Source organism: Engystomops pustulosus, chromosome 7 (genome assembly GCF_040894005.1).
Source record: "Engystomops pustulosus chromosome 7, aEngPut4.maternal, whole genome shotgun sequence".
Lineage (NCBI taxonomy): Eukaryota > Metazoa > Chordata > Amphibia > Anura > Leptodactylidae > Engystomops > Engystomops pustulosus.
In genome coordinates, this window is record NC_092417.1 from 84,279,200 (window position 1) to 84,302,671 (window position 23,472).

At 40.7% G+C, this 23,472-nt stretch overlaps 1 protein-coding gene across 2 annotated transcripts in view; it reads left to right on the plus strand.

Annotated features, from left to right (window-relative positions):
* Positions 1–23,472, plus strand: part of LOC140070528 (puratrophin-1-like) — a 68,449-nt gene that overhangs the window by 11,559 nt on the left and 33,418 nt on the right. For both annotated transcript variants that reach the window (XM_072117148.1, XM_072117150.1), the window contains exons 2-3: positions 17,203–17,400; positions 18,471–20,136. In XM_072117148.1, the coding sequence (XP_071973249.1) occupies positions 17,203–17,400; positions 18,471–20,136 (1,864 nt within the window). The remainder of the gene's footprint in view (positions 1–17,202; positions 17,401–18,470; positions 20,137–23,472) is intronic.

Sequence of the window (23,472 nt, forward strand, 5' to 3'; positions counted from 1 at the left end):
TACCCCATTAGGGTGCAGTCACACATACCGCTAGCGCTGCATGTACTAGCGCAGGGGCCTGCCTTATTTATGTTTCCAGTGAAAGGCAGGTTATTGCTTACCAACTGCATGAGTTTCACGAAAAAACTTCAATAGTAGACAAAGAGTATGGCACTCTCCTCTTAGTATTGTCTTCCTATAAGTGATATTTATTAGTGCATACTCACATAGAGGCAATATACAAGGTGAAGGGAGGACAACATCACCTCACATGTGTGGGCACAACGGCTGTTTCTTCCAGCTCTGAACTAAAATACATATGTGTCCCCCTCTCAGTTAATTAGTTCCCGTATAGCTGTTAACTAACACTATAGGATGGCAAAGTTCGGACACGCCTCCTTGAGCCATCAGAACATCTACACTGATAATTACCATTTCCTAGAGATCCCTTTTACCTCTATTTAGTAGCAAAACACCATACAGCCACAATTATGCCATTATAAGTATTCCCACAGTTATTACTTACCAGAGCGCAAAGCCACATTGTGGAGAACGCAAATGCATTTGGGCTGAGGCACGCCCTCATTGCACTAGCGCTGCACTTGTAAGCACAGCACTAGCGGTACGTGTGACCATACTCTAGGTTTTATATTGTTATATAAAAACAAAACTCTTGATATTTGAATATATACAGCCCTAAAACAAAAGCTGAAAATTGTTACAGTTGTATCCAACTTTTCCAGTCGTTTCCAGTATCTCTCCGGTCTGCTACACTGTGTTCTGCAGTTATTATATTAGTCTGAAATGCTGGGTATTAGGCCCCTTCCACACTTGCGTTTTTCATGCGCGTGTTCTGCGCATGCTTTTGACGTGCAGAACTTGCATTGCACTCTGATCCATTGTAATCAATGGGCTTTTTCAGACTTGCATTTTTTTTTCACGAACACACACGCGGTTTTTTGAATGCGCGTTTAAACCTCAGCATGCTCTACTTTTGCAAGTCACGCGGGTGAAAAACGCACCATACAAGTCTATGGAGATGCATCAAAAACGCATCGCACTCTGAGACACATTCAAGTGCAATGCAAGTGCAATGCGTTTTTCACGCATCAATTGCCATAGAAAAGATTGAGCTCAGTCCTGAGGCCCCTTCTCCACTGGCGTTTTTCACGCGCGAGTTCTGCGCGTGCATTTGACGCTCTGAACTCGCATTGCACTCTGTCCCATTGTATTCAATGGGTCTTTCTCCATTAGCGTGGTTTTGAACGCGCGTGCTTGCGTTCGTTTGCACGCGCGTCAAAATCGCAGCATGCTCTATTTTTGCGAGTCACGCGTGTTTTTCACGCCCCATTCAAGTCTATGGAGATGCATCAAGAACGCATTGCACTCGCAATCATTGCAAGTGCAATGCGAGTGCAATGCGTTTTAAACGTAAGGGTTGCTAGGTGACCAGAATAACATTATTTCCCCTGCTCGCGAACGATCATTTAATTAATAAAACACAGTGAAGAACAGTGAAGAATAGAATAAAAACAGTGAACACAGTGAACACAGTGACCACAGGATCATTTAAGATAAAAACACAGTGCAGAACACAGTGCAGAATAGATTACAGATGTTCGGCACATCTGCTTACTTGTCGGGAGATACGCGCGGAACGGCGCGAACAAAATAGCATGTGAAGAACAATATATATGTGTGAAGAACACATTGCAGATGTATTTAAACATCTGCAATGTGTTCTTCACACACATATATATTGTTCTTCACATGCTATTTTGTTCGCGGCGTTCCGCACGTATCTCCCGACAAGTAAGCAGATGTGCCGAACATCTGTAATCTATTCTGCACTGTGTTCTGCACTGTGTTTTTATCTTAAATGATCCTGTGATCACTGTGTTCACTGTGTACAATGATTTTATTCTATTCTTCACTGTTCTTCACATCTGCTAAATTGTCGGGAGATAATATACGCGCGGAACAGTGAAGAATAGATCGCAGATGTTTGCAAATTATCAGAAGACATTATTTTTCAATTAAATAACACATTTTAATCCCAAACCATGGTCCCTTTGAAAACTGCTCGAGTCTCCCATTGAAACGCGCGTCAAAAATGCGCCGAAAACGCAAAAACAACGCTAACAACACGCGCGTGAAAAACGCAAAAACGCTAATTACTGCAAGGAAAAATGGAACAAAAACGCAGCCAAAACGTCAGTTTTTCACGCATTGCACCCGCACGTGAAACGCAACGCTAGTGTGCAAGAGGCCTGAGTCCATTTCACGCGCATTTTCTTCGCGTGAAAAACGCATTGAAATTGCATCAAAAACGTGCGTGAAAAACTGAGACACTGAACAAACACTGACTGAAAACTCATTGCACTCTGATGCAAAATGTGCGTTTTTCACTGACCAAACCCTGATCGCACCCTGATCAAACTCTGAGGGCGCGTTCACACGTTGCGTTTTGGTTGCGTTTTCATTGCGTTTGAAACGCATATACAACAGCTGATGTGAGGTAATTTGCCTAATTGCATTACCGTTTACGTTTGTAACGCAATGTTAACGCATGCATTAACAAAACGCATGTGTTAACACTTTGTTAACGTGTGTGTTAACATCGCGTTTACGATGCGTTTTGTAAACGGAAACGTTAACAGTGATGTAATTAGGAAAATCACATCTCCTCAGCTGTTGTATATGCGTTTCAAACGCAATGAAAACGCAGGTCAAAACGCAACGTGTGAACGCGCCCGACGTGATCTGCAACGCAAGTGTGGAAGGGGCCTAAGAGTCCTGTCCTCTGCTCTGTGGCTTGTTCAAACAATGTGATGCGCCACATTTTTTTATGCGTTTTTGACACATTCCAAAGGCTTCAGCCTTGATCACATGTTGAGGTGACATTGCATTTTGGCAAATGTAATGTTACATGTGATCAAGGTTGAAGCCTTTGGAATGCGTCAAAAGCGCATCAAAAACGAGACTCAACACATCATGTGAAAGCGCCCTAAGGGTGATGCATTAAATTAACGCAAAACACCGGCGGCTTGTTTCCGATCGCAGGCATTACCATAGAAATGCCGATGCGATCGGGCCGCAGCCCGCCCCGGTGGGTGCGGCTTTGTCTGCGTTTGCCACCAGCCTCAGGGTGATGCCAAATGGCGTTTTGAACCCATTTTTGGTCATTTTTAAGCAGTCCGTTAAAAAACGCATTCGTTTTTGACAGGTTTTACCAATTATCTTAATTAAAAATGTTAAAGAATTGATGTATTTTCAAAAAACGGATGCTTTTTTTAACGCATGCGTTTTTTAATGGACTGATTAAAAACTGACCAAAAACGGGTTCAAAACGCTATGTGTGGCATCACCCTAAGGGTGCTGTCACATGATTGTGTTTTGCTTCTGTTTTGTAATGCAATCAAAACGCACTGGACCGGGCCATGGCCGATCGCATATGTGTTTATCGCCAATCAGCATTCAGTGTCTTGTATTGTCTAATTAAAACTGGTCAAAAAAGGATGCGTTTTCAAAAAACACATGCGTTTTCAAAAAACGCTTGCGTTTTTCAAAAACGCATGCATTTTTTAACAAATGCGTTTTTGGACACACTGCTTAAAAACAGACCAAAAACTGGTTCATAACGGCATGTGTGGCATCACCCTAAGGGTGAAGACAAACATGGCGTTTTTGGGCCGTTTTTACTAATTGCGTTTTCAGATCGTTAAAAACGCATGCGTTAAAAAACGCATACGTTTTTTAAAAACGCATGCGGTTTTTGAAAACGCATGCGTTTTTGTCCGGTTTTCCGAAATTGCGCAATGAAAAACGGACAAAAACGCATGCGTTTTCAAAAAACGCATGCGTTTTTAAAAAACGGATGCGTTTTTCAACGCATGCGTTTTTAACGATTTGAAAACGCAATTAGTAAAAACGGCCCAAAAACGCCATGTGTGTCTTCACCCTAAGACAGGACTCTGAAGAGGTTCACAGTTTGTGGTGGAGTGCACCAGCGTGGAGTGTTCTGAGTAAGTAAGTTAGGCTTGGGTACAATCTACAAAGAGTTTGTACATTCTCACCATGTTTGCTTGGGTTTCCTCCGGCCCACCAGTTTCCTCTCACAATCCAAAACATGCTGATAGGTTGATTCGATTGTGAGCCCCATGGGGACAGGGACTGATTTGGCAAGCCCTGTGCAGCGCTGTGTAATCTGTGTGCGCTATATAAATAAAGGAATTATTACTATTATTATTCTATGCCAGGTAGAATTGAATGTCCCCCTCTGAACCTGAATCTGTAAATTGTAAAATCCCCAGGTCAAAATGTGTGCATCAATTTTCTCACCATTGTCCAGATTATGGGGGTCATTTACTAAGGGCCCAATTCGCGTTTTCCCGACTTGTTACCCGAATATTTACGATTTGCGACGATTTCCCCTGAATTGCCCCAGGATTTTGGCGCACCCGATCGGATTGTGGCACATCGGCGCTGACATGCACGCGACGGAAATCGGGGGGCGTGGCCGAACGAGATCCCGACGGATTTGGAAAAACCGCCGCATTTAAAACAAAAAATGTGTCGCAGAGCTTGCACTTACCTTTCACTCAGCCCGGCTCGGTGTATTCCAGTGCGTTCCAGGGACCTGGTGGACGTCGGAGGAACTACCTTAATAAATCCCGGCCGGACCCGAATCCAGCGCAGAGAACGCGCCGTTGGATCGCGAATGAACCGGGTAAGTAAATCTGCCCCTGTGTGTGGATTTCCCTGTTGCAACAAAAAGGTGTCTTAAAACAGCAACAGTACAGAGACAATTTTGTCAGTTTTCCACTGCACTGTAAATTCCAAAGCTGTTCCACACCCTGTGCAGTCATCCTAAAAACTCCATATTGAATGCTTTATATACTTCAATTCCCAGCAGCAGATTCAATGGGGATACTGATGGGAACTGTAGTTGAGCTGCATTGGTTTGTCTGTAATTCGTGAAGGCTCATAACACTGATATTTCCCAAATTTGTACATAACACATCAGCTTTAAGTGATGCTTGGTACATCCTGCTGAGACACAGCCCTCTTTAATACCATCTATAGCTGCAAGTGTCCACAGACCATCCCTCAGTCTTTGGAATTTGTTGTGTACAGACATACTATTCATTACAGGGGATCATTTTCTACACATTGTCTTTTAACATTATTTACAGTTGATTTGTAAGTGGCATTTGGGATTCATGGATTGTAATCTCAATAGAGCCCTTCAAGCTCATTAAAAGCGTTTAATGCCTGGACACATGTTGCACTTATCACCTAAACCCATCTACTGTTAGTAATTATGCTAAGCAGAAGGCCCATAATGAAAAGGTCCCACCCAGATATGAGAAGCTGCAGATCTGTCATTGTAGCATCAGTTTCATCAGAGCATGTGACCAGTATATGCCATTTATAATGTTGGGTTATGTGACTTGAGGCTATGACTAGCATTTAATATATTTTTGGGCACGGCTGATACTTGCTCGACGAGGTATTCTAGAGGGGGGAGTGGCACAGATGGGAATTTTTTTTCAGTCTGACCCACAATCACAGCTTTGTTTACTGCTGGGACCCAAGCCAGTATGTGGGTGCTGCTGAGACTGGACTTATACTGGGAAAAGAGACATTATGGCCGGTGCTCCTAATTTTTTTTCTTTGGAGCATAGGAAATAATTGCGTGATTTGGGGTTGAGGTCCATTTTTTTACCCGTTCTGTATGTCACTTCTGTGTGTCATCTGTTTTGCCATCCACAAAAAAGCAGGTTTTTTTTTTATAATTGGTCCATGTACAGGCTAGGGGTTTTTTTTCACTGTACCCACATAGTTGTTAAATATGATTGAGAAAATGGGAACTCACTCCTTATCCCTTATTTTTATATGCCTGCTGTTAGTGATTTTTTTCTTATCAATATTTTGCTGTAGCATCTGTGTTTTGGGAAACCACTTTTCTGAGAAATTTTTGCAGGCATCCAAACTAACTGCTTTAGAGATGGTGTAATTTGCTTTCCAGAATTCAAGGTTAGATAAGTGTTTCTATGTCTTACACTTGCTGAGTTCAATGAAAACATTCCAGCTCTTGATAGCAGAATGTTATATATCAGAAAGGAAATAACAGTAATGGTAATATTACCAGCCATCAGATCTACACATTGTGCAAACAGCCCATATCATATGAAGATAGCAATGATGTGTCTCAAATGTTCTTATTGATTCAGTGAAGTAACCATGAAATATCTGCCTTTATGCAGCCCAAAGGCCTTATTCACAGAAGTATAAACATTTTAGGCTGGGTTCACATCACGTTGTTTAGTTTGCACTCAGCTTGTACGCAGGAAAGCTCCCGACATATACACTGATCGTATACATTGACGTATAGTGGCAGACGGAGGCGTAGTGCTGAGGTAGCAGGGGGAGGGTGAGACAGTATAACAATCTGTAAAGCCAGATCACAGATCTGCAAGGATAGTATGTTATTAGCATAATTTTAAAAGTTGATTTTAGAAAGAAGGAGGCCGTGGATAACAAGTACAAGAAGATTAACACAGTATCTGTGCCTGGATCTATGAGTAAGTGCTTGATTTTGAAGGTAGATTTCCTTTAATTTATGTATAATCAACATTTATTAGAAAGAAAACAAAAATGGAACAATGCAGGTAGGAGATGGCAATACATGACTGATCACGCAGGATCAGGAACATTATAGATCATATGTTCGTTGAAACATGGGGAGAAGGGTCATAACATAAGATGTCGCGTATAGAGTCCCCATATGCCATCCCAATCAACAAGGTTATTATTATTTGACGAATTAACAAAAGAATAGATAAAGCAAGGAAACAAACATTTAGAAAAGGGTGTGAGGGGGGGAGGGGTAAAAGGGATAGGGAGCCCGTAAGACTACGCATTCATGGTCGGGAGCGACAAAGGAGCAATCTATGACAGGAGCAGGTCCTGGAATTCCGGGGTGTTTATGAATACTTCCTAAGGGGTCCATGCAGTGTTCGTCTTCCCTGGATCTGGGGAGTCGCTGGCTACCAACTCCAGCATTCTCCGTATATACCCAAGTTCCTGGATCCACTCGACTGTCGTGGGAGATTGCGGGTTCTTCCAATGTCTTGGAATAACCGTGCGAGCCACGGTCAGGAAATGTCGAAGGAGGCCTTTCTTGACAGTGGAGATAGTTCCAGGTATAATCGACAGTAGAGCAATTTGGGGGGATGGGGTGACTCTCAAATACTTTGTTCCAGAAGGGTTGGAGAGCTGAGCAGCGCCACCAAATATTTTCCTTTAATTTATATACAAGCCCCCTTTGATAACCTTATGTACAGCACCAATTAAGTTTTAGTTCACAATTGAAACCCCTCCATCAATATGTAGAACAGCACCCCCTTGGACTGTAGTTGGTAAAAAAATATTAGTAGTACAGACAGTACCCAGGTTACGTACAAGATAGGTTCTTAAGTTGAATTTGTATGTAAGTCGGAACAGGTATGTTTTATAATTGTAACTACAGAGAAAATTATCAATAAAGCTTCATTACAGACTCCTTACAGCTGATCATTGCAACCTTGGGACTAAAGTAAAGCATCCAGAGAGCTTCACCAGTGGTCACAGTGGGCAGAGAGGTCCGTCTGTAACTAGGGGTCGTCTGTCGGGTGCTCTTAAGTTGGGGAGCGTTTGTATATAGTAAAAATAGTTATAATTATAATAATAGAACATAAAAATAAAATCATTACTTAGTTTCCAGTTGTCTAAAATCTCACGGCTGCCCCTTCTCCCAGCGTTGGTATGTACACAGTGACTCACCTAAAACAAAGGATGTATGCCAAGTTTAATATAGGATATTGGGACATAAAAGTTTTAATTTAGAGGAAAGTTGTATCTTTAGTAAGAAGGCTTCCAGAGAGGTGGAGAATTCAGTGTTAGGATAAATTCACACAATTTTATGCCATCCATTATGGTCAGTTTTGTCATGAATCCGTTATCCATGCGTTCTTTTCAGAAAAGAGGAAAATTACTGCAGTCTCTGGTTTTTTTTTTCCCCCTCCAAAAAACCCATGATTAATGGATCTTTTAATGGAACATAACGGATGACATAAAATTTACATTGATGACAATGGGATTTTTAAGTGATACAGTAACCCAATGTTAAACCTCCACTCTTTACTTTTTTAACGGTTTTAAGTAACGGAGGGAAGGAACAGTAGTGTGAAGTGAGCCTTACAGTAATGTTGGTGGGTGTCATTTGTATGGGCGTGTCTTGAGTGTAAAATAGTGGTGTAGCAGAGCAGAGATCTCAGCGAGGGTTAATGTGCTTGGGAAACATTTTTGCATTTCATATTTTCAAAATCCTCTCTGTGGTTTTTCTGCTTGTACAAGGTGAGTCCTGCTTTATACACAAACATCCTCTGCAGCCTGAGACTGCTGTCTGCAGTGTTCGGAATAGGATATGGGAGACATGAGGGACTCTCTGTACACTGTGTCAGGAAAAAAAGACTACATACGTATTAGCCATGGACAGCACATTTTACTGAAGGATGGTAATAGCGGAGGCTTAAAGTTGTTTTAGTATAGTAAGAACTCTGTTAATAATAATAATTCTTTATTTATGTACTGCTCAAAGATTATGCAGCGCTGCACAGAGCTTGCTGTTGTTTTTTTTTTTTTTTTTTAAATAGATTTTAATTTAAGGCAAATCTCAAATTTTAATCATTACATTAATTTAAAAAGCGTAACTTTGTGATGGGAACCCACTGCTTTGCTGCTCCGTTAGTTTACAGATTTCTCATGGGCCTCCAGCTTATGGGTGTCCATGGGAAGCTGAACTTTCCGACTGGCCCGAAATTTCCAAAATGAAAATGTGACTGTGAGGACAATAGATCATTTAAGGAGAAATTTGCATAGTGCTGATATCGTGGCTCCATGCACAGATCCTTTGCGCAGCCTCCTGGAAATAATATTATGTAAATGAAGGAGCAGGCTCCTTGTTTGTCACAATGTCAAACACTCCAGGACTGATACATTTCATTGCCACTCATTGCGTTATGTCTTGTTGGAACTTGTTTTCTGTGGAATTCAGACTTACCTTATGGCAAGTACTAGTGTGAGAGACACATGCCAGGTTTATTGCTCTCTACACGTGGAGCTTTGCTTTTTCCCTGCAAGATTCCAAAATTGCAGAAATGTAGCAGAAAGGAGATTTGTATGAATCCATTATTGGCCCAACCAGCCATTAAGGAGTCTGGGACTGAGCTGACTATTCTGGTGGTAGCAGGGGGAATATTTCTCTAATAAAATGCAGACTTGCCATTTGGTCAGGCGAACATGGTCCATAAATGGACATATGCTGTTTAGCCTTGTGGCTTGAGGCCCCCCCCTCCCCCCCCCGAGGGGGAAGCATGGAAGTGTTACCCCATATCATGAGTGAATTGAAGTTCAAGAACCTAAAATACTGGGTGATCACTCTAGGATGAACATAACAGTATTAGGGCTCATTCGGACAAGCACGCGCGTGCATCCACAAAAAAAAAGTCCATTTTCAGTGCTCTGCAAATGTGGAAATAATCGGACATGCTCCAAATTTTCTTCAACTGACCACTGAGCTTTTGAAAACAATGGAAGTGAGAAGAAATACATAGCATACTGAGAAATGCTGATATGTGAATGAACCTTTACTCTGTTTTGTCAGTTTGACTGTTGTTTTCAAAAAGAGCAATGCAAAAATGTTTTACTGGATTGGGATAAAGAAAACAACGCCTCTTAGCTACCTTGACATCCCCCTTATAACCTTCTTAATTGGCAAAGCCTCGTTAAGAAGAGCTCTTTCCTGACCCTAGTCAAAGGTCTCTCATTTAGCTAAACCAGTTCCCTACACTACTTTTGAGATGTAAACACATCGAAACAGCGCTGTCTACAGTTAGGAATCTATTCCTCATGGAATAGATGGCAGCACTCCGTTAAGTATAAAGGTGATCTTTATTCACCCATGGCAAAATAAGGTGCAACGGTTCAGCTCATCCCAAGTACTGGAGTGCTGCCTCATTGCATTTTTTTGGATATCTGACCTTACAAACCGGTGGATCGGGTTTGTTGGAGGTGTGCACCCACCATTGGACTTGATCCATTACACTTGCTGTGCTGCTCCACAAACGAACTGTTTCCTCATGGAATAGATATACTGGTTTGACTTTAATATCATGTCGCAGGTTATCGCAGAAAAGTCTTACCGGTAACACCCATGATCGGTGTTAACCAGCACCTTGCCGGTGGCTTCACAAGAAAACGGCACAAATGCGGTTTTTCACTAATTTCACTGCATTTGGAATTGTTGTCCCGCTTCCCAGTACACGACATGGAAGAATAAATACCATCACTATGAACCACTGTTTGTAACGCAGAAAACAAGCCGTTAAACTCTTTATGTGTAAAAAAAAATATATATATATATACATAGATTTTTGATTGTGGGGAGTGAAAAATAAAAATGAAAAAAACAAAAAAGGGCCAAATCCTTACAGGGTTAAAACATATTTACGTTTTTTCCATCATTACTAATAATGTGCTTTGGGATGCATTTTGCCTGATGCATTTGCAATTCGTTTCAGAACACAATGAAAACATATTGGGGCTCATTTACTAATGTCTCCACGGCCGCACTTTCGTCGGGTTTCCCGACTTTTTCCGTCTTGCGGCTGTAAAGTATGGAAAGTAGTGTTACTATACTGTCTTTTAGCAGTTTGAAAAGGTAGGTGGTCAGCCCAGGAGTAATGGTGGTGTATCAATGATATCAAAAACTTAAATTATTTCCAATTCTTCATTTTGGAAGTTTTTATAAAACTAGAAATATTTGAAAAGCTAAGTGACTATTTGAGGGCAACCACTGGAAATATAAATTGGTTTACTATTCAGGAGCCTTGTAAAGTTGTGTGACATATTTTTAAAAAATAAATGGCCAATGGAGGATCACCTTATTAACTGCATCTTTATGAGAGGATGTGATGGTTGCATGGCGAGAGACATGGTGACATTTGGCTGAGTTTACATGTCTGTCATGGTCCACATCTCTGCTTGGGACCAAGGTTTGCAAACTTGGCATAAAGTGACTGACACCCTTGTGGTGCTGAGTAAGATGATCTTGTCGCTGGGTAGTGTATACCGTAAATTAGCTGATTGTTTCACTGTGACTCATTGTCCTGTAGAAAACCCATCTGCACTGGGAGGTTGGAACAGATGGCAACAGTGTTGAATGTTGCATATAGGTAGGTGCACGGATCCCAAAATAAGGATGCATCGTAAGGCATGTATGTGGGGGTTCTTGCCACACAGTATACTTCAGGTGGTTTCTGTAAACAGTGCCTCCATACAGCGCTCATTACGTCTTTTACCATTCATAAAGTACAATGAAGAGATCAGCTTGGAACAAAGAGCATTTAATAGTTGAGTGCGGGTGGGGGACAGCGGCTCTGTCTGCCTTCAGGAAACTCCTCATGTCCTATTGGCTGTTTATTGTAATAATTAAATGCCTCTTTTGTTTGCTATGACGTAGGAATGTCAGCTTTCCTACACCAGACTGCTCGTAACTTCACTTTTCTACATCACTTTACAGTTTACAACCAGCATTGATCAAGCAACATTAAGCAGCTTTGTAAATAAATTGCATTACTTATGTTGTAATGACCCTGAGTTACATCCTCTATTAAATCCAGAGCTGCATTCATTAAACTACTGGTGAATCACCATGCACAGGTCTCATACTCGCTATACTTCTGTACCAAGGAACACACGAGGCAGGCCCGTACTACTGTTGTAAAGAAGTTTGAAGCTGGATTTGGATACAAAAACATGTACTATTTACTGTGCACATATACAGTACCTTGGGAAAGTATTTGGCCCCCTTGAACTTTTCTACCTTTCAGGCCTCAAACATAAAAATATAAAACTGTAATTTTTTTGGTGAAGAATCAACAACAAGTGGGACACAATTGTGAAGTGGAACAAAATTTATTGGATATTTTGCAATTTCGCAAAAAGTAATAAACTGAAAAGTGGGGCGTGCAATATTATTCGGCCCCTTTACTTTCAGTGCAGCAAACTCCCTCCAGAGGTTCAGTGAGGATCTCAGAGATCCAATGTTGTCCTAAATGACTGATGATGATAGATATAATCCACCTATGTGTAATTAAGTCACCGTATAAATACACCTGCTGTGTCATAGTCTCAGGGTTCTGCATCATGAAGACCAAGGAACACACCAGACAGGTCTATGATACTGATGTGGAGAAGTTTAAAGCTGGATTTGGATACAAAAAGATTTCACAAACTTTAAACATGCCAAGGAGCACTTGCAAGCGATCATGTTGAAATGGAGGGAGTATTAGACCACTGCAAATCTACCAATGACCCAGCCATACCTCTAAACTTTCATCTCAAACAAGAAGAAGAATGATCAAAGATGCAGCCAAGAGGTCCATGATCACTCTGGAAAAACTGCAAAGATCTACAGCTGTGGTGGTAAGAGTCTGTCCCTAGGACAACAGTCAGTTGTACACTGCACAAATCTGCCCTTTATGGAAGAATGGCAAGAAGAAAGACATTTCTCAAATGTATCAATAAAAAGTCTTGTTTAAAGTTTGCCACAAGCCATCTGGAGACACCAAACATGTGTAAGAAGGTGGTCTGGTCAGATGAAACCAAAATCGAACCTTCTGGCCACAATGCCAAATACAAAACTGTCAAACATGGTGGTGGCAGCATCCTGGTTTGGGCTTTTCTACTGCAGGGACAGGGAAGATGGTTAAAGTTGATGGGAAGATGGAGCCCAATACAGGACCAATCTGGAAGGAAACCTGTTGGAGTCTGCAAAAGCCTGAGCCTGGGAAGGAGCTTTATCTTCCAACAAGACAATGATCCCAAACATAAAGCTAAATCGAGAATCGGTGGAAAGAGCCGAAAACTGCTTTCCCTTCAATCTCACTGAGTTTGAGTTGTTTTGCAAGGAAGAATGGGCAAGAATTTCAGTCTCTCAATGTGCAAAACTGATAGAGACCTGATACCCCAAGCGACTTGCAGCGAAAGGTGGCGCTACAAAGTATTAACTTAAGGGGGACAAATAATATTGCACGGCCCACTTTTCAGTTTATTTTTTATTTTTTTTTACAAATGTTTAAAATATCCAATCAATTTCATTCCACTTAACAATTGTGTCCCACTTGTTGATTATTCATCTAAAAGTTAAAAATTTATATCTTTATGTTTGAAGCCTGAAATGATGCAAAAGGTAGAAAAGTTCAAGGGGGCCGAATACTTTCGCAAGGCACTGTATTGCTTTATTTATCTTGTACTTAGAACCTAAACCTGTATATCATTTTTATTGTTCCTCAAAAAGAACATTTTTAATTTTTTTGTTATATGATTCAATTCTGTCTCGTGTGAAATTGCGCTGCAGCCTGCAAGCCTGGTGCTGGAGAGCCTTGTGTTGGCCCATTCCAACGGAGGACACGCCACTTTCACGCTCACTTGGCGTAAAGGAAAATTATCAATATTACTGCCGGTACAATAGTAATTGCGATCATTTCAGGACTTTTACGTAAAAAAGACTGGCGTCAAACCATGATAGATCTTCCCCTTCAGTATTAGATTTGCCACCTTGACTCCAAGACCAGAATAGTGATTGCAGCTCCCGGCTATAATACTGAGCATAATTTAAGATCACTACAAGGTCATGTAAGGTAATAGGTGTACAAAGTGACTCCACTTCATGTATAAACGTAGAGCAGTTTCTAAGGTGGATGTTAGCTTGGGTGCTGATTTGCAGGTAAACCTGTTCTTATACTTATTTACATATACAAGATGAAATGAACATCAGAGAATCTGCTTGCCATTTCTCCTTTAATTTCTTAGATTTTAAAGTGACTAAAAAAAGTGAGTTGACATGAATCAGTGTCAGTATTGCACCGAGAAAAAGATGTGTGTCATAAGGTCAGGATAGTAAATATATAGTAAATCTTTATTCAAGCAATAGAAAAATATTTGTCCAACAAAGAAAGTGGACATTAAAAACACATTCTTCCTTGCAAAACAACATTAAAAACAATTAAAAAATGTACAAGGTACAAATAACAAACAAATAGTTTGATTAGCCAGGTAAGGTTAACCAACAATACACCTCCTCTAACGGTGAATAATTCCTAAACCACCCGTAACAGTAAATCGATAAATATAAAGCACATGCAGGGTACCATATTGAATAAATATGAGAGCTGCATCCCGCAGTATTAACCAAGACTGTTGGACATATTAGATGCAAATCACCAAAATACATGTACTGTCATACATTACAGTAGGATAATAGAAGGTACACAGGTCAGTGTCATGATAGTCCGACAGCGGGTTGGTTAGTGGATATAGCGGAGGTGGAGGGCATCCCACGCGTTCTGTCTCCTGTTGGAGACTTTCTCAGGGGTGAAAGTGCCCCCTGTTATGCCATGCTCCCATAAATACCCCCCATCGTACTCGCCAACAGCTGTATATCAAGTCAGACTTAATGGCGCGGAACATTGCAGTGATCCATACCCGAAATGACGTGGCGCCGGGTGAGAAGTTAGAAACATCATAATATTTGGTTACTAGGTAGTGCATATGCAAAAAATATATAACTATCCCTGCAGTAATACGCCAAGGGGTTAGGCAAACATCAGTTAATCCGTGACATGCACAGGATATATATAATATCAGTAAGAGACGTTGCAATGTTACAGTATACCCAGAAATACCCCTATAAACTGTGATATGTTAGATGACTAGGCGAGTAAAAAACTAATCAATGGCAAGATAGAGAAAGTATATGAAGTACACACTGACAAGTAATAGAAAAACCTCAATATCGTATACCATATAACGGGCGAATATAATCGCGTGCATAATGCAAAGAAGTTTTTATATTCTATTAAAAAAAAAACAAGTGTTGATTGTATACAGGCGATCCCCTACTTAAGAACACTCGACTTACATACGACCCCTAGTTACAAACGGACCACTGGATATCGGTAATTTATTGTACTTTAGTCCTAGGCTACAATAATCAGCTGTAACAGTTATCACAGGTGTCTGTAATGAAGCTTTAGTGTTAAGGCTGATTCTTATGACAACCAAACATTTTTAAAATCCAATTGTCACAGAGACCAAAAAAGTTCTGGCTGGGATTACAATGATAAAATATTCAGTTCCGACTTACATACAAATTCAACTTAAGAACAAACCTACAGACCCTATCTTGTATGTAACCCGGGGACTGCCTGTAATCAATAAGTAGTATAATATAATTAAATTGCAGCACTACAGCGTGAAAAACCATCATTACTATATAAATCGAAGCACAATATAGGTACAGAGAGATGTTGATTAGTGATAAAAGTAAACGGCAGAATATTCTACAAAAAATGCCGATGAATAACAAGCATGACGCCATTGTCAGAACATCATGCGTTCATAAACTTATCCCAGCATTGTAAGAGATAGCTATGTATTTAACAACATCACAGTAAGGCTTAGGGTAATACCACATGTCAGGTTTTTGAACCGTTTTAAAGTCTGTTTAAAAACTGATGCGTTTTTAAAACACATCCGTATTTTCATGTTTATAATGTGTTTAGCTGCTTTGAACCTGTTTATCTTCATTTCTAGAAGTATAGGCAGCTGTAGAACAGACTAAAACCAGCCAAACACATGCGTTTTTAAACAGACTGAAAATGCATGCTTTAAAACGGTCCAAAAATGTGACATGTGGCTTCACCCTAAGCAGGTAGCAGTATTATATAAGCTCATCTAAAAAGGAACCATTGAGGAATAAAACTGCATTCAGGTCTTTAGAAATTATATAATAATTCCTACCAAAGTAGCCAATAGTGTCAATTTGGTAAGTAACCATTAAAGCATCAATACGGCAATCCTGATCTCTAGTAAAAAAAAAAATCCCCTAAAAGGAGCATGAGGTATAAAGTATATTAATTTGAAGTTAACATAAAATCTTATCCCGCATAGTGACCTACAAAGCCATGGTGGTGAGGTACCAATGGGGGCGCAAAAAGGGAAGCCGGCATCTGAATTTGTAGTAAGTGAAACACAGGGGTATCAAAGATGGAAATCCACCATCTCTGTCAAATAGAATAATACCTATAAGGTATAGGTCAAAATATCCAAAGTCGTAGCCATAAATTAATGAATATGGTATATTTATATCCTTTAAAGGAAACCTACCACTTGAAGTGGCAGGTTTCCGATGGCAATACCGGGCACCAGCTCAGGGTGAGCTGGTGCCGGAGCTTATTTTTTAGTTAGTGTTTTAAATCGAGGTATCGCGGTTTAAAACACTTTTTAAACTTTATAGCCGGCGCAGGCAGGTACGCGCTCGGCGCTTACCGTGCGCGCGGCTACATAGGAAGTGAATGAGAGCCGCGCGCATGGTAAGCGCCGAGCGCGTACCTCCATGCACCGGCTATAAAGTTTAAAAAGTGTTTTAAACCGCGATACCGCGGTTTAAAACACTAACTAAAATAAGCTCCGGCACCAGCTCACCCTGAGCTGGTGCCCGGTATTGCCATCGGAAACCTGCCACTTCAAGTGGTAGGCTTCCTTTAAGTCCATTTTATCAAAGATTTAGAGAATCTGTGGTCAGTCATATAAAAAAGTAGTAGTTCCAGAATAGGGGGTTCTTTTGTGCTCCACAAGGGGGGTCAGATCAATGATGATCAGCTGTACTTGAGTCACACAAATTTTCTTCAATGAGAGCCTCCTCTTTGTCTCACTGCACATGTTAGTTTGGAAGAGCAAGTGTCTGTCTGATGTGTGTCAGAAGCTGCTGAGCTTACGCAAATGATGCTATTTTGCATAAACTAGGAGTGTGCATTACTAGACAGACAGAAGTGCACACTCCATTGCAGTCATATGGCCACATTTATATTAGTGCACTTCACATTTACAATCTGGTGCAAGTCACATACAACAAAATTGTGCCATATTTATTCCCTAAAGTGGTTTAAGGTTTGTACATCTAGGGTGTAAGGGATATATTTTCAATAGAAACATTCTACCCATGGTCAAGGCTAAGGGTGGGTTAAATGAGTGGCATTGCAGTCTTCTGAGAAAGGACGATCTTTAAATGGAATGGCTTAAGCAGCTGTGCATTTCTGTTCTCTCCCTTTGAAGGATTCCCAGTCTCTGGACGGTTGCATTCAGAAGACCCTCTCCTCCCTCTACCATCCATTTGATTCCACCGCTGCTACTGTGTTGTGCCAAGTTTTGGATGTTGTGGAGAAGACCTACCGCGGAGACGGCCTTAGTTATCTTATTGATTTTTTGATCCCAGCAAAACGAATCTTGCAGGGCTTACAACAGGAGGCTTGTGTGAGTAAAGTGGAGTAAGAGGGGAGATATGTAACATTCTAACAATCATAATATTATTTCTCTAATACAATTTCAATGTTTTCACCTTCAGGTTTTTGCATAAAGTTTTTATTCCTCAAACAAGTTGTGGACACACAAAAGAAGGGTAGTTTTATCATAGTTGCTGTTATAAACACACAACCATGGCAAAACTGTAGTATTTCACAATGGTTTGTGCCAGTGGTGACAAAACTACAGTACAAAATCCCATCCTAAAGGTTATCTGTTGCTACTCCAAATGTATGTAATTATTGTGGATTTAGAAACTGTATGAAAAAAATTTGTATGTCAAAATATTTTCTGAGGTCACTCAAAAAGGTTAATTAGCATGACATTGAAGTCTATTATGATAGATGTGTATACTGTAGAGCTTTACCTAGCTGTATCCATAAGCAGTGATTCCCAACTACTAAGAAGCCATGTTTGCATGAAAATGTTAGCATTGATTAAATGAAATCCACCATCAAAATCAACCAGGCACCGTGACTGCGGTAATGACATAGCATCCTTTATTCTAACTTGTATAATTATGCTAATGAGCCAGAAGGGCTCTCGTGGGTGTTTTCAGAGCCCCTCACTGCTGTAGCTTGACAGGCTTTCACATTGAGCAAAGCAGGTCTCTCCTCCCACTCTACTTTCTTCTGTTGCTAGATTACACAGGCAGGGATTGGTAGAGACATGTTCTGCTCATTCTAACAGCCTGTGAATCTGCAGCACTGGTGGGCTCTGGTAATGCCCCAGAGCCCTTCAATCTCATTAGCATAATTTTAGAAGTTGACTTTAGAAGGAAGAAGGCCATGTGTAAGAAGATTACCACAGTATGGATCTTTGAGTGAGTGCCCATGGTTTATTAATGCTTTATTTTGATGGTAGATTTTTTTTAAATCCTATTTTATTTCACATTTGCAATCTAGTCGGCCAGTAACCCTTATTGTCTCACCCTAAGTTTCTCTCTTTCCCTATTTATACATATTATGAACATAAATGCTCTGTGAATGTCAAAAATAATGTCTGTTGTCGTTGACTTGCAGTTACAGTATTGTGGACTACTGTTCCGACATGCTGGGTGGCCCCTCTGTATTCATGACAAGATTGTTCTACAGTTGGCATCCATTGATTGGAGACTCCTCCAGCCTGGAGACTTCTACCTCCAGGTTGTTCCTTATTTGAGAAAAACCCCAAGGATTGTGCTAAAATGTCTTACACAGGATCAACATAACATTGAGGAGGTTGTGCTCCCAGAGGTGTCCTACACTTCCATCTTTACGTTGGAATGGTTGGAATTCATCAACTCTGAACGACTTGGGGCTTCACTGCAGAACTGTCTCCTTACCTGTGATGATCAACTCCACAGGGTGCCGTGGGATATGATTGTTCATCCTGAGTTTGTAGAGAAGAAAGAGTCAGGAGAAATTTTTGAAACCTTAACCCACAAATGTAAAGAGAGTCCAACTGACTTTCCTGTGGAGGAATTGATGGTTCAGGATGAGGAAGCTGTTTTGGAACCTGCATGTATCAACCATGGCCATACAACAGCTAATACTCTGGATGTCAAATCAGATTGCTCCAGTGAGATTGAAGGTGAATATGTGGATCTACGTGATATTACAGTGCCACGTCTTGGTCCTCAGAAGGGCTCCTTAACTCAGTCGATAGCCTTAAACTTTAAAAGCCAGCAGAAGTTGCACCAAAGATTCAAGAATAACCAAACTTTAAGTAGCAATAAGTCCACTGAGGGTTTAATCCACGGTTATTTGCAGCCATCTAACTCTATTATGGGAGCAAGTGTGACACATTATGATACGGATCGTGTGGAAAAACCAGACTCTATAGGTTTGGTGGACATTGAATTTGGGGTTGGAGAGTCCTCGATAACTGACCACATTCACTTCTCCTTTGACAATGGAACTAAGAGATTCCAGCAAGACTTTAATCTTGAAAATGAGTCATTGTCCATCATATCTGAGGACATGAAGTACAGTGATCTTAAAGAGACTGATAATGGCAGACAAAGCTGCAAGCAGCAAGATATTTATAGTGCATCTTTATCAGTCCAGGAGGAAAGCAGAAGCCAGTTTACACAGTTTATGGATGATACTGAAGGGGTTACAAATCCTCCACAGGAACATGTTACAGAGCATTCACGGACACAAGATAGTCCAATGGCCCACTCCATTATAGAGGACAGTGACCAAACAGTGCCTCTGTTACCAGACATGTGGGATCCTCAACCAGAAAACACTGACAATGTGGAAGGTTCATTTAACACAGATATTGTATGTATTCTCAAGAGAGAGGTCACAGAACAATATGAGATGACTGTCGCAGAAGAAGGGACGCAGTCTGGAGAGTTTGATGACCAAAGCATAGAAGTTGCGTCTGGTATAGGAGAGGGTTTTAGAATTGTGGCTGATGTCTGTATTGAGCAGCCTCATTTATTGCACACTACATTTATGAATGGAGCCACAGATGGCGTGCCTGAAGGCCCAATTGAACATGCAAAACTACCTTATTGTCATGTAGGACATGAAAGTCCACCAAGAAGTCCACAGTATACCAAGCATGCCCAATCCCCACCAACACAACTACCTCTAGAGACATTGCATGAAGATGCAGAGGAGGAACAGGTTCCCACCACTAATGAGCCTCCAGAAGTCATAGGAGGGGTTGTCCTCCTTCAAGATGGCACTTTTCAAGGTAAGACTGTTCTCAAAACCAGAAGAATAATGAAAGAAGTACAAATTAGAATTGTGCATGACACTGCATAATTGATCTCTAATACAGTAATGTTTATGAGGCATCAGAATGACTCTTCCTCAATGATTTGCAGCTTTGGAAATCTTTGCGTCTCTCTAGAGATTCATTGACACCATTACCTGCTTAATAGATGCCACAAATTAGCCCAAATACAACTTGGTTTATGGAAAAATGCTCTATTATTCAGAATCAGTGGTCTCAAATGAGTACATTTTAGGGTGTCTTCCAGATCTGTTTGGAAGTTGATGTCCAGAAATGGCAATTATTAGTATCTACAAACAAAGCCCTTTCTGTAGCCAGTCTAGTGTTTTCTTGGATGACATCACTAGGCGACAGTGACAGGGGTGTAGATTGGATCCCAAACAATGGAACCCTTTGGTGTATATACAGGTCTTTGCCTCTGTCTGCATAGCAGTAGCTTTACTGGAAGTCCCTAGAGACAATGTTGAATTTATTTTGTGTGCAGATTCTCCTGAGTATTTCCTGATTTCCGGACATCTCCTATACATATGCTTGCTTCCTGTTTTAGGAGAGGTCAGGATATTGTGTCAGTATGGGAAGCATGAAGGACAGCTGTGGGTATTTTGGATTTTCTGATGTCATACCAAAGGAATAGCCTTCTTCGTTCCTAGCAGAGATTTACTCAAACTACAATTGTGCATTTTGTAATTTCCTTGCCACTTTGCTTCTGTTCAATTTTTCCCTTTATTTTTCCTTTTTAAATCTGTTTATCATGTGGATAAGGTCACATTAGCCAAGGGGGCGGCAACCATTCATTTCTTCTGCTGTAGTAGAATCAAACTTTACTGTTCCATTGGCTAGTAGCAGCTAATTATCTTCCAAACTATTAAATTCAAACAAATACTGGGAGATCAGTTCACCATCCACGAACAGTCCAGACATCAGCTGTTCAAGCACGGATAACCTCGGCCACAGGTACAAATGAGTGCAACATAAGAAACAGAATCCAGCTTCAAGCACAAGGTTGATAATGGATTTAAAATTTCACCTGTCTTTATTTCATCCTTTATAGAAGACAAAAGAAGGTATAAAGGTAGGAAAAGCCTATGCGTTTTAGTTTAAACCTTATTCATCGCTAATTGACCTCGTTCGTGAAGCTGAATTCTGTCCCCCTGTATAAAAGATATTAGAAAAAAATGAGAAAAAAAATTGAGGCACAAGGCAAAGAAAATTACAAAAGCATTAGGCATGGTCACTTTATTGTGTACTACTTAGGGCTTACTACAATCAGGTCTAGCTTGAGAAAGATCTAGGATTTGGTGAAAAGAAAATTCTGGATAAAGGATCTTCATAGCTGAATAAAAAACTCACTAATGATATTATCCATTATCCAATATTTGGAGTGGCCGGTACCACTGTTCTTTATATACAGCTCCACTTCTTGTCCGCAGATGATTTTCCTTTACTATTTTACAGCAGTTTGGATTTGCACATCTCTACAGAATAAAGAAATGTTACATTATAGAGACTTCCATTCTGCTGAAATTCCCCTGCTTGGGAGGAGGAGAGAAATCATTGGAAGCATTTAGCATACAGGGAAGAGTTCAGCTTTTATTATTCACTAAAGTTCCCCCCAACTGTGTTTTATCCTGCCATGCCGGGTATCAATGGGAGAAGTCATTTGATCCTGAGATGTGTCAGCACTCACAGGATTAACTATCTCCCTCTTGAATTCAGCCAGAAATATCCCATGTGTACATAAATGACCCCTGTCCTTCCCATACACTCCATTTCCTGAACGTGTCTCAGGGATGTGAGTGGGTCTTGGGTTTCTATAATGTTCTATTTATTGAGGAGGGGGCTGCTTATTGTTTACACATGGCATTAGTCACCCATTTGTGAAAAGTTCAGTCACTTCATGCCATTGTATATTCAGGCAACAGGTTTAATGTGTCACCCAGTGGGTGAGGCCTTGCCAAGATCCTAGATTTTTACACCATGTGTCATGCTTTGTTTGCAGCTGGAAAATTTTTAGCAAAAACTGGTAATGTCAGACTGTAAGGAACTTTTTTTTATAACTTCAATGTCCCATTAATGCTTTTTATGCAAGGTGTTTTTGGCAATTTTGAATTATTGGACAGAGCAATTTTTATCTTGACGTGTAGATATAAAGCCAAAATTACAGCATAAAGAACTGTACGAAACCCCAACAAACCATATACTTTCTGAAAAGGGACACTCGCCTCATTTACAAAATTGTATTAAGGAGTTTATATGCATAGGTGCCTTCATGCAATGTTCATTCAAAGTGTTAAATTTTAAAACTAAATTTCATAAAAATTTAATTTGACAGCAAAAAATGTGCCCCAATCAAAAAATAATTTGTTTCACATCTCCTAAATGTAATAGATAAACATGTGTAGAGTTCATAGATACCTCATAGCCATATGTTCACATGAATAAATCATCATAATATCACTAAAATGGAGATAACCAAAAATCTGCTTTTCAGCTTGAAATTTTAAAATTGCAAAAAATAGAAATTATTATAATTAAAGGAATTTCTAAAACCTATACAGGCAGTCCCATACTTAAGAACACCTGACTTACAGACAACCGCTAGTTATAGACGGATCTCTCTGCCCAACAGAGGTTGCAATAACGCCTCTACAAACGTCTATGACACATGTAGAGGCTGATTTGCTCCCCCCCAAAAACTACCAAACGTATAAATACGCTTGTTGATTTTCTTGTTTCACTGGCTAACAGCTCTGAGCTCTGCTCACTACGATCCTGATCATATCATATCAGCTTGCGGATCCGATAGAAGGCCATATGACCGGAGCTCAGGTCACATGTTGTTCCACAGTGGCCGCGGACCGGAGTGGTGAGAAGCACACTGCGCCACTAATAGGATCAAGCTTTCTTCATCACAGCCTGATCCTTTGCTGTCACATGTGGCCTATATTATCAGTCCCCTGTCACAGCTGCCCCTGTATACAATGAGAAGCATGCTGGCAAGGCGCTATTTGCACCCTCTCATAAATCAGCATAATCTAACTAAGGCTACATTCACACTACAGTATGGGGGACGTATATATACGTCCGACGTATATGCGGCCGATATACGTCCCCCATACACTTCTATGGGCTCACGGCCCTGTTTGGGAGCGGTACGGTGCGGCACCGTACCGCTCCGTAGCCCGGGGAAAGATAGGACATGTCCTGTCTTTCCCCGTATTACGGCGCCGTGCGCCATTACTTTCTATGGTGAGGGGCGGGGGTGAGCTGCGCTCACCTCCTCCTCCTCTCCCC